Consider the following 12,401-nt stretch of genomic DNA (forward strand, 5'->3'; position numbering starts at 1 on the left):
CAATGCATGAAAGTGAAAAGTGGAAGTGAAGTCGCTCAGTCACGTCTGACTCTTAGCGACCCCATGGACTGCAGCCCACATGCATCTAAAGTTTGCCTGCTTTCATTTTACTTGCCTTTCTTTTACTCATTATTATAGTTGATTTACAGAGTTGTGTTAGTTCCTTCTGTACAGCAAAGTGAATTGTTTCTACATATATCCACTCTTTTTGTAAGATTCTTTTCCCATATAGGTCTTTACAGAGTGTTGAGCAGAGCTTCATGTGCTGTATAGTAGGACCTTGTTAGTTACCTCTTTTGTATATAATGATGTATATATGTCAGTCTCAACCTTCCAGTTTGTCCCTCCCCAGCCTTTCCCCCTTGTAACCATAAACTTGTTTTCTGTATCTGTGACTCTTATTACTGTTTTGTAGATAAGTTCATTTATATCATTCTTTTTTTGATTCCACATATAAGCGATATTCATACAATATTTGTCTTTCTCTGACTTCCTTAACTTAGTATGATAATCTCTAAATCTATCCATGTTGCTGCAAATGGCATTATTTTGTTCTTTTTTTTAATGTTTACTGGCCTTTAAGTTTTTTCCCAAACTGTGCTTATAAATAGTGTATCCAATGGATGTTATTTAATTCATGTGTGGAAATTAATGTTTCTAAAATATTTTAAAATTATAATTTGGTATAGTCTAGGTTTCATTTTTGTAAATTTGCTTATGAAACATTAACCAAGAATGCATTTTAACTTTTCTTCAGCATTAGTTTTCTTTCTCATTTCAGATCTCAAGAAGTTTCCACTATACACCAAAGAATAAACAAACAGCAGTTTTTATTGAATGGGATGAATTTCCTAAGGGAGGAAGTCCTGAATTTTATTTTTTAAAATACCAACTTGTTAATAATTTTGCTCAAAAAGTAAGGCATCTTTTATTTTATGGCTCTGATAAAAGTGAGCATAGTAAGTCTGTTATAACTAAATGCCTCATCATAAATAGGAATTTAATAGCTATTGCAATTTCTTACTTAATTTTACTAATATATATAATTCTAACATTTTATGAACTATCTTTAATAACTAGATCAGAATAGTATTTGACTATTTCATCATTAGAATGTTTATGAATTTTCCTTTATAGAATTTACATACTACACAATATTTAAAAAAGTAATATTTTATGTAAAAATAATTTATGTATGTTTGGATTTCATATTGGAAAAACTGCTATGAAGATACACAGCAGTCAAACTTCTAATTATAGTGTATCTTACATGGTTAATAAACATTTCTTAGGCAAATGAACCTCCTTATTTACAGAATGTTCAAAAGATTCTTGCAGAACCACCAAAGTTTCCAAAATCAATACTAACACTAGAAGAAAATGAAGATTATGACATCATTATACAGTCTGTAAAATATGGACAAATTTTAAGTGAAAAGTCATTTCAAACTCGTAAGTAGTGTGTGTTGTTCAGCTATCTTACCTAATCTTAAAAGGAAAAATGTTTTATTACCAGATAATTTGAATTTTACAATGATGAACAGATATGTAACGGTAATCAAAAACACATCATGATAGTATTTTGCTTGATTATAATTTAGTTTTCAAAATTTACAGGAACTTGAAGCTAAAGTAAGAATACACTTTTCAGTTTTGGCATTTAATGTGTGCCAGTATGGTAGATAGGTTTAGTGAAGATTTACGTATAATCCAGATTACCCTTAACAAACTATAATGTGGATTGTAATCTGCTGTAATTCATTCATTCTAAATAGAGTACCAGAAACTCCCATATAATCCAGGAAAGATTTTGTAGTTAGATCAAGTTTTTCCATCATGGTGAATCTTTGGTAATCAATATCCTTTGTGTTTCATTCCTTTTTATTTGAAACTGTGCTAATTATTCGCCCTGATCTTTTAGGTGGAGTATCAGCTAGAAATATTAAAACAGTAGCAACAAGTACAAGTGTTTCTTTTAACTGGAGTGTGCTATCTTCCAATGATATTTTGGTGTCAATATCGCTTAATAATTCTTCACAAATTATGCAGAATGTCATGTTTTATGAGTGGGATGACTTGAAACCTGCCACCTTATATGTTTTTACACTTGAATTTAAACAGTTGCATTTGGATTTTATAAATATACTTCAGAGATTGGATATTCAAATTGAAACAGGTATGTAGATATTTATTAATGTATGTATTATGTATCTTGTAGATAAATTGGTAGCCTTTAAAAAGTGATTCAGCCAAGTATTAACCAGTGTAAACTACTTGTAAATGAATTAGCATAGTCCTCTTTTTCTAACTATATTATTCCGATATTTGACTGATTTATTGAACAAGCCGGGTTTAGCTGGTAAAGATAATTTTTCTTCCATCACTTCTTTTAAACTGAACCAAGTGGGTGCTCTTTCCTTTAACTCTGACAGTGGTTCATATAGATTTTCCAGGAGATACTGGAGGACAGAGGAGCCTGGCGTGTTATAGTCCATGGGGTTGCAAAGAGTTGGACATGACTTAGTGACTGAACAACATATAGAGTCCATGAATTTTTAGGTAACTTCAATATACCGATGAATGGTCTCATTTTCGGATATTAAAGTATCATTAAAATGTAGTATAACATAGAAATATTTCATGAGCACACCCAGAATGCAGTGGACCCTCATAAATAATACAAGGTGAGAAGTATAGCTCAGCAGACTTAGAGTGCTAACTACCAACTCTGGTCTCAAGTTATTTTTCAGAAACATAGCATCAAATTGGATGCTAGGACATTTAGAGAGATTCTAGTCCAGAATGGTTGCTTTATGGTATGTCAATGGATTGTATCTCTAAGAGGGAAATTTGTTTAAGAATCTGTGTCAAATAAATCTATCTTTCCTGAAGGAGGAAAAAAATATATAAATTTTTCATTCTATTTGAAGTTTCTCTATTACTCATCCCCTATCAGACCTGACCTAAATTTAAAATACTGCAAGGGGGAGCTGAATGTGTTCAATTTTTTGTGTCTTCCTATTTCCTGTTCCTTCTTACACGTAGATTTGAGGACAGAGTCCTAGATGGCTGATAGGGGCAATGCACTTTCTGTGATGGGCTGAGTCCCATTTCAACACCCTGTACAGGAACATTAAATGAATCACAATATCTTTTATAATAAATTTTGTTAATAAAAAGACAATAAGGTAGTTAAAGCATTTCCTCTCATACTTCTTCCCCAAGGAAAACAAGACAACAGTTCAAAATATTCTTTACAGAGTGAACTAAGTCAGAAAAAGAAAAAAATATATGTAACACATATATATGAAATCTAGAAAAATGGTTCTGATGACGAACCTATTTGTAGGGTAGGAATAAAGATGCAGACATAGAGACTGGATTTGTGGACATGGAGGGAGAGGGTGGGATGAACTGAGAGTAGCACTGACCTATATACACAACCATGTGTAAATAGACGGTGGGAAGCTGCTGTATAGCATGGGGAGCTCAGCTCAGTGCTCTGCCGTGACCTAGAGGGGTGACCTGAGGGGGATGGGAGGGAGCTAAGAGAGGGAGGGGATATATGTGTGTATGTGTGTATATGTGTGTGTGTGTGTGTATATCTGATTCAGATTGTTGTGCAGTAGAAACTAACACAGCATTGCAAAACAATTATACTCCAATTAAAAAAAAATCCTTCTTACATCTTCCTAATCTGTTGGGTTGGTCACTGATGCTTCATTAGCATCAGCATATTTTTACTCTGAACAGGCTGATATTTTCCTGTCTTTCTATGGTGTGTAATCTTGGAGAAAGGACTAAATGGCCAGCCATTCCAGTTTTTTTTTTTTTTTTTTCCTAGGAAGTGAACCCATTTGAAATCAAATGACAAAGAGCAGAATTCATAGCAAGCATGATGTTTTGTGTATGTGTGCATGTATGCTAAGTCATATCTGACTCTCTGCGACCCCATGGACCATAGCCTGCCAGGCTCCTCCGTTCCATGGAATTTCCTAGGCAAGATTACTGGAGTGGGTTGCCATTTCCTACTCCAGGAGAGCCCTCTAAATTAAAAAAAAAAAAAGCCTGAAATTTACTTTAAAAGTTCTCTAGCAGTATAAGAGTAAGGGAAAGGAAGGGTAACCTAAAGTAATTTAGAAAGAAAAATATTTGTGGTTTTGTGTTAAATTGTAATTGGGCGATAATTCTGTATAATTAATTCTTAAAGCTACTTAAAACTATTTTAGTTGGTAGTAATTCACTTACTACTAGAATAAAGCAGCTTTAGCGCTTTTATTGGTTTGGGAGAAATATAAGGAAAGTGTACAGTTAATTCTATGAGGTTTTTAGAGTTACCTCTGTAGATGTTAAGAAATAGAATTATGAAATGTTATATTGCTGAATCCATCTTTAACAAAAGCGTTTTTCTTTTGGTAGGTTCATGTTCACAAGGATGGGTAGCATTAAAAAATAGCTGTTATAGAATTAGCAAAGAGAGTAAGCCATGGAATATAGCCCAGCAATATTGTAAGCTGTCCTTAAGTTCTGCACACCTGGTGGATATAAAAAATGAGGAGGAAAAAAAATTTGTATTTTCACATCTCAGGTCAAAGAATCAAATAATAATATGGACTGGTCTTAACGACTTTAAGGTCAGTAGATATAAAGAATATGTATTGTGATAAAACTGTTTTTACCTATGTTCGTTCATTCATCTATTCCTTCTTACCATAATTCAGTAAATATTTAATGAGTACTTATAAGCAGGGGATTCCCTGGTGGCTCAGACAGTAAAGAATACACCTGCAATGTGGGAGACCTTGGTTCAATCCCTGGGTTGGGAGATCCCTTGGAGAAGGGAATGGCTATCCACTCCAGTATTCTGGCCTGGAGAATTCCGTGGACTGTATAGTCCATGGGGTCGCAAAGAGTTGGACACGACTGAGCGACTTTCACTTCACTTCCTATAAGCCAGACACTGTCTCTCTTTATTTTTCCAGTATCTCTCTTTCTTAGAGTATTTATAGGTTCACAGCAAAATTGAAGGAAAGACAGAGATTACACATGTACCCTCCACCTCCAGACACACATTGCCTCCCCCATTAGCAGTATCACTAACCAGAATAGTAATCTGTTACAACCCAGGAGCCTGTGTTGATACATCATCATCACTCAAAGCCTAGGGTTTCCATCATGGTTCAGTCTTGGTTTCATTCATTCTATGGGTTTGGACAAATATAATATATATCCACCATTTTAGTATGGTACAGAGTATTTTCATTGTCCTAAAAACCCTCTTCCCTGTCTATTCATTCCTTCCCCACCTCCTCCAATCTCTTTTGTAGGCATTCATTTCTTTACCTAATTTTGCTTTAATTTTGGTTTTCCCCAGGCCCCTCTTAAATATGAGTGAACTTATCCATTTCTTATTTTTATTCCACCTGAACCAGTTCTCAAATGTTTATCTAGCCCACTTTCCTCTTATGAGTTTCAGTTCAGTTCAGTTTAGTCACTTAGTCGTGTCCGACTCTTTGCGGCTCCATGGACTGCAGCACACCAGGCCTCCCTGTCCATCACCAACTCCCGGAGTTTACCCAAACTCATGTCCATTGAGCCGGTGATGCCATTCAACCATCTCATCCTCTGTCATCCCCTTCTCCTCCTGCCTTCAGTCTTTCCCAGCATCAGGGTCTTTTCACATGAGTCAGCTCTTCACACCAGGTGGACAAAGTATTGGAGTTTCAGCTTCAGCATCAACCCTTCCGATGAATATTCAGGACTGATCTCCTTTAGGATGGACTGGTTGGATCTCCTTGCAGTCCAAGGGACTCTCAAGAGTCTTCTCCAACACCACAGTTCAAAAAGTTTCAGACATCTAATTTTCTTCTGCTTATTTCTTTTGAAATTTTCCACAGACACTTAAATATTACCAAAACTGACTTGACACATCCTTCCCATCAAACCTGCTCCACTTCCTCTATTTCTTACCTCTGTGAACAATACAATAATATGAATCTGAAAGCTTGGAGGTCTCCATTTCACTTCTTTTACTGTAGACATCCAGGTTTTAGAGTTCAGTTTTACTAAAAGAGATACAGAACAATCTGAAGATTTTAGTCAATACCAGTGAGATAAGGAGTGAGTGACATTTTTCTCCAAACATTCCTACCCCTGTGGAATAGCTCATGAAATCTCATTTTAGTTAAAGTTTTGTAGGAAAGCTTGAGACATAACACTACCTTTGTCTAATCTGTGTTTTCTTCCTGGTGTTCCATTTATTTTTATTTCCTGCCACTCTGTTCTCCATGAGACACCCTGATCTCTCGTGACCCAAGGCAAATTCTATCAGTTTTGATACCAGTTTTTCTTTGGAACTTTGTGTATGCGTGGGTGAAACTGTTGGCAATCTTTAACTGCATTTTCATCATTCCCTTAATGAGATTTATTCATCTTTTAATGGGCAGTGAAGGAAATTCTAATGAAGATTCCTCAAACCACAGTTCATCTCAGAAGTCCCCCTTCCAGTGTGCTAGTCTTTCCAGTAGGCCAGTTATATACATCTATCTCTTTCCTGCTTCTGGCATGGTGGTTCTGAACTGTTTAAATTGGAATGCTGTCTTCCAATAGTTATGGTTACTGGTTTTTGTTATGAAGTTAGATCATTTGCTCATGCGAGGCAAAGTGAGGCTCTCAAGGCATCCTTGTGGTGGTTATGAATTTTTCTAAAGCGTCTAAGATACAGATTCTGCTTTAAGGTACTTAAAAATAATTTGAAAAGTAAGTGAAACATCAAAGTAACAATTAAAAACTTCCTTTGTAATAATAGCTGAGTCCTATAATATCTTCTAAGTGCTAAGTGTAGTTCTATATGATTTACTTGTATGACAGAGGAAATTAGCACACCTGTGGACAGGCATCAGCGTCTGACCTTAACCACTATATTCTATGACCTTTAAAGCTGGTCTCTTGAGGTTGACATCAGAGTTAACTTCTGGGTCAATCCTTGTGGTAGACTGAGAAAGTCATCAACCCTTTAAGTAAACCCATGCTGAGTAAGTGTGAGTTTGTTACTGGATGTCATAGAAAAAGACTGATTCGTCATTACATCCTAGCTTCCAAATGGGACTTGGCCACTCAATAGGAACTTAATGAAAGATTAATAATTTCTATATTCTACTTTTGGAAGGGTTACATAGGTAATTCTCATTGAGTTCTCGCAACAGCCTTATGAATAGGCAATGTAATTATTCTCATTTTATAGATAAGGAAAATGAGCTCAGAAATATCCTGGGTCACATAGCTAATAAATGGCCATGCCAGACCTCAGACCTGTGTCTTGACTAACACTTATGCCCTAATCATTTGACCATACTGCCTCTGAGCCTCTGTCTGTTTTCAAAATGGCAGAACAGTATATGCAATACAGCAGGCTCTTTAAGGAAATTATATTCCTCCATTCTACTTGATGGAGTTGGAATGTACTGTTTTAAAATCTCTTTAGAATATCTGCAGGGAGCAGATCTTTTTAGTTTTCATCCATGCCTCTAGCTTGGCACTGTGCTTAATGCTGGGGATGGCGTCATAAACACAGTATGGACATAGTCTCAGTTTTCATAGAACTCATTGTCTCTGAGAATTATATTTGATTTTGAGGCACTGTGATGTGCCTGGTCTCTTGCATTCATACTCTAAACCTGTTGACTGCCACGCAGAGTGGTCCTGATGAGCTCCACTACACTGGTGAAAATATTTCATTTCTGAGAGGTTAGCAGTTGTCCGTTACTTAGATAGTAAGTGGCAAAACTGTTGATTAGAATCCAGCTGTCTAAGCTTGTCAAAGCTTCCACTTTTCCTACTACCCCTTTCAAGGAGAGTATCCACTACCTAGAGGGAGATTTATTACCTTTGAAAGTTGAGGTTGATGATACTCACTACTGACATCCTTAGCAGAATGGTAATTGAAACCTCTTCTGATGCTTACGACTTATTGATGACTTGACTCAAAATAACCTCTGAAGAATAAAGGGTCTGTGCCTGGCATTGTTTTGAGCACTTCACATGCACTGCTTGTAATGCTCACAACAAATTAGATGTAGTTTCTATCACTACACCTGTTTTACAGATGAGAAAACAGAGGTTTAATGTGAAAATTTACTCTCCTGACGACATGGCTAATGAATGGATGAAAATGAACTCTGCCTCCAGCTCAGAATCTTTATCATGAAAGAAATCTACATGAAATATGAAACTGGTTGATGATTTAACCATCTTAGAAAATTTTATAATATAGATATCTAATAAAAATCTTTAAATACACATATTTGAAATGTGAATTTTCCTTTAAATTGGCTTAATTTGTACCTCTTATTACAGAAAGAAGGTCATCTCACATGGACAGATGGATCATCTTTTGACCTTAAGGAAAATGAAATACTTTCTTTCCCACTACTACCCAAGAATGAAACAGATTGCTACATTTTACAGCAAAACTCAACTGGATCAAACTATTTCTTTACAGGATTTTTCTGTTATATTCCGTTGCCATATATTTGTGAATATGAATGTAATTATTTTTTTAGTATTTGTCTATTCATGCATCTTATTCTTTTATTACTTTAAAGACAGAATTATAATTTCTAATAAAAATAATTCTATTTTAGCACCTTCTCTGCAAGAAGACCTTTTGTTCTATATAAAGGATGTTGGAACAACTGAAGTTGTATTTAGTTGGAATAATTTGAGTGCTTGGAATAATTTGAATAAGTGGCTGAAACTTGGGTATAAAATTATCATTAAGTATTATTTAGATTGTACAGAAGAGCAACATTTTGAAAGCATGCCCCCAGATACTACAGAGAAAGCAATTACACAGTTGTATCCTGGCCGTGTTTACAGATTTTTATTCTCTGCAATAAATGAATGGGAGGCAAAAACTACTTTAAGTCCAGTATTCGTTGTTGAAACACGTAAGTTACAAGATATATGAAAGTATAATTTTTCAAATATTTAATATCATCATTAGCGTGTAATTCCTGAGGGTCTGCTATTTTCTTATAAGATTCTGAGAAATCTCTAACCATTTAAAATTACAATGAATCTGTTTATGTGTTTGGCTTTCCTATTAAACTATATACCCAGAAGGGCAGGAACTATATCTTATTTACAGTAATGAGACCGGTTCCCAGTTCACAGTAGGTAATAAGTTTGGGGGAAGCTGAATTTTTGATGTGCTAAAGCAGGAGATAAACAGACATGCATCCTGGATTATAAGGGACTTACAATGGAGAGAATTAGTAAGGAATAAAATTAAATGCAAACAAAATTGTATAGAAAAGTGTAATTACCCAAATTCCCAGTCCATGGTACATTTAATAAATGCTTTTTAGAATTCAGAGGGTGAGTGATAGGGGCAGAATTATGGAAAGAATAGGTTTAGATTTAAACTTGAAGGAAGAAAAGCACATCGTGAGCAAAAGTGTGGTGATGTGAATTTGTAGGAAAAGAACAGTGTGGATCGACTGGAGATCTTCAGGCATAAGGGTAGCAGTGGTCTGAGCAGTAGGTGGCATCAGATTTGGGCATGCCAGCAGTTTCCTTTTAGATGGTTGGACTTGACCCTAGAAATGAAGGAAGTCCATGAAGACTATGGTTTCTAAGCCTTGTTTTACCTTTTCCAAGTACTTTAATGCATTATTCTACAGTCTGTCTCCCAGCGTTTGGAATAGCTTTAGAGAAGTGAGAACTGAGCTTCAGAAAGAAGTAAACTGACGAGACTAACATGGCTTGTTAAGCCAGGCAGGAATTTGGGCATCCAGATGGTCTTATTTTAACTGTTGAATTATTGCTTCTAAAGAAAGAATCAAAAAGAATGTGTGTGCATGTCTGTGTGTTGGGAGGGTAGGGAACGGATACAGGTTTGAGGCTGATAATTGCAAGGTGCTGTTTTAGGAAAACTAATATGGAGGGATTAACTGGGGAAATAACTGGCACCAGATGAAACAATTTGGAGTTGGGAAATATTTCTGTAAGAGGATGAATGCCTGAGTTCCAGTGATGCTAGGGATGAAGAATGAATAATATGAAGTCCCCGCCCTCTTGTCGCAAGGCAGAAAGAAAAGACACATATAACATGATGACTGAGTGCCAGAAGTAGCATTTTGGTGACGCTTATAATAAAATTGAACAGTAGTATGTGTCAAACACTTTGACAAGTGCTTTACCCTCCACATTTTATTTAATCTTCATAATTACTACTGTAATACCTATTTTATATTCAAAAAACCTGAGGCTCAGAAAGAACAAGTAATTCACTCAGGAAGTTGGAGATATAAATTGGAAAGGTCAGGGCTCAAATCTAATTTTCCTTTTCTCTCCAAATGTAGAGTATCATGGAAGTACTGAGAAGTAAGAGGTTACTCTGCCAAACCGTTTTACTAGTATAATGTCTTTTTTTTTTTTGGTTTCTTCTTATCTACTAGGTCCATTATCACCCCAAAATGGCACAGTTACTTATGTGACCCCAACGGAAATATTTTTACACTGGGATGCTCCAGATCCTGTATCTTTTGACCATTATCTTGTGGTTATTTTGGATGCTGAAAATGCTAAATCAGAAGAAGTGTTTGTTGAAAAACCCAACACATCCACAACAATTGGAAATCTCAAATTTTTCCATCATTATCTGATCTATCTATTCAGTGTGGCAGAAAGAGGAACTCTAAGCTACTTTGAGAAACCTATTTCAGCCATTACAGGTATGGGCACATTTTGCATTTTGATCAGTACAAACTGCATACTTTGAAATACTGTTTTGCTGAAATTTAATTGTGTTGATCCTTCATTAGTACAAAATGATCACAGTTGAACATTTGTCTAGATGTTGAATCATGACTCTAAGCATGGATTCTAAATACTAAATTAATTTAGATTTACACGAACTTCTTAAATATCTGCATTTTTCCTACCAGAGTTCCTGGAAGGAATATTTCTTACCATAGCCTTTGTTGGAAAATAAATTATCCTAAAAGATGAGGATTAGTTACCCAGTTGTCTTTGATAGCTTCAGACCCAGCAAGTAGGTCTGCACATTTAATCATGCTCTTTTCCTGTGCAATGTTATGCGTTGACCTCTAGGGGGCAGTGTCACCTTTTGGCAAAGACGGTTCTAAACTACACTCACCTCCGCATAGCAGTTTTTGAATCACTGTCTAACATAATCATTAAAGTAACCTCTCTTTTAATTAAGCATTCTATTTACCCCCTAAAGTCAGTCTTTTTGGAAAGGAGAAAACTCGATTCATGAAAGCACATAACTCAGCACATTGTATCGTTTGTGCAATGTGTAGTTAACACGGTTACCTGCAAGGTTCTTTGAAATTTCACCAGCTAAAATTTAAACACGAGAACTGAGGGAGGAGGAATGGAAAGCCTGCATGTGCACAGCCACAGATTAATTAACCTTCTCATACTTGGGAATACTTGGGATTCTTTGACAATGACGATGATGATTATTTGTAAAACAAATAACAAAATACATCATTTCATGCTTACTGAATGCAAATACTTAAGATACATGCATTCGGTGTTGCAAATCCTAATCAGAAGTATTTTTCCAGTTGGATACTAGAGAGCAGATGTTTTCTTATCCCCAGGCTCAGACAAAGCATGTCAACTGATACATGCTTGATTGAGTTCCTGACACTTTAGGAAGATGCTTTCATTTTTAACTGACAGGCAGACTAGGAGGATTTCTCACAGATTTAATTTTTAAATCAGATTAAAATCTTCCGTGGGATGTACCTATTTGTGTAGCAGAGGGACAGGAGAAAGGTATATGTGAGTCTCCACATTTAATTGCGTGACTTGCTATGTATGTTGACTCTAAACTGACGAAGCAGTGCGTGTTTAAGGATTTAGTAATCCAGTCCTCTCACTTTCCTATGGTTGAAGCAATATTCCTTTTTTCCCTCCAATCATTGTTTACTCAATAGATTATGTTTTAGTGTCAGGAATTGCATTGGAGACTAGAAATGCAAAGATGAATAAGACTAGGATCTACCTTCAGAGGACTTAACATCTTAATGGAGTGAGACAAACTTTTAAAAATAATGATTGTGTGTTGTAATTGTTATGAAGGCTTCTGCTGTTACCATAGGAGCATAGGGAGGAATCGGTTAACTCAGACCGGGGTACAAGGATAGCTGTGAGAATCTTTGTGGAGGGTGATACACTGAGTCCTGAGGGGAGGTGAGAGTGAGCCGAGCAGAAGTGGGGGTGCACAGGCACGCCGCGAGGAGGCAAGCAGCGTGTGAGCAGGAGAGGACCGGAGTAGAGGCATCCACCTGGCTCTCGCTGGGAAAGCCAGAGGAGGCTTTTTGGAGACTGACAACTGAACATTAGGAAATGATGAGTGGATTGGC

General features: G+C 36.2%; 1 protein-coding gene across 12 annotated transcripts in view; it reads left to right on the top strand.

Moving 5' to 3' along the window:
- PTPRQ (protein tyrosine phosphatase receptor type Q) overlaps window positions 1-12,401 on the top strand; it is a 295,980-nt gene that overhangs the window by 2,935 nt on the left and 280,644 nt on the right. For 7 of the 12 annotated variants that reach the window (XM_086398851.1, XM_086398846.1, XM_086398848.1 and 4 more), the window contains exons 3-9: window positions 782-916; window positions 1,293-1,452; window positions 1,922-2,176; window positions 4,420-4,634; window positions 8,356-8,545; window positions 8,643-8,948; window positions 10,461-10,736. In XM_086398851.1, the coding sequence (XP_086254977.1) occupies window positions 782-916; window positions 1,293-1,452; window positions 1,922-2,176; window positions 4,420-4,634; window positions 8,356-8,545; window positions 8,643-8,948; window positions 10,461-10,736 (1,537 nt within the window). The remainder of the gene's footprint in view (window positions 1-781; window positions 917-1,292; window positions 1,453-1,921; window positions 2,177-4,419; window positions 4,635-8,355; window positions 8,546-8,642; window positions 8,949-10,460; window positions 10,737-12,401) is intronic. The other 5 variants (XM_086398856.1, XM_086398853.1, XM_086398855.1 and 2 more) reach the window with 1 other exon arrangement.

The sequence above is a fragment of the Bos grunniens genome, chromosome 5, assembly GCF_055505025.1.
Source record: "Bos grunniens cultivar Pamir isolate PY7600 chromosome 5, Bosgru_T2T1.0, whole genome shotgun sequence".
Classification (NCBI taxonomy): Eukaryota; Metazoa; Chordata; class Mammalia; order Artiodactyla; family Bovidae; genus Bos; species Bos grunniens.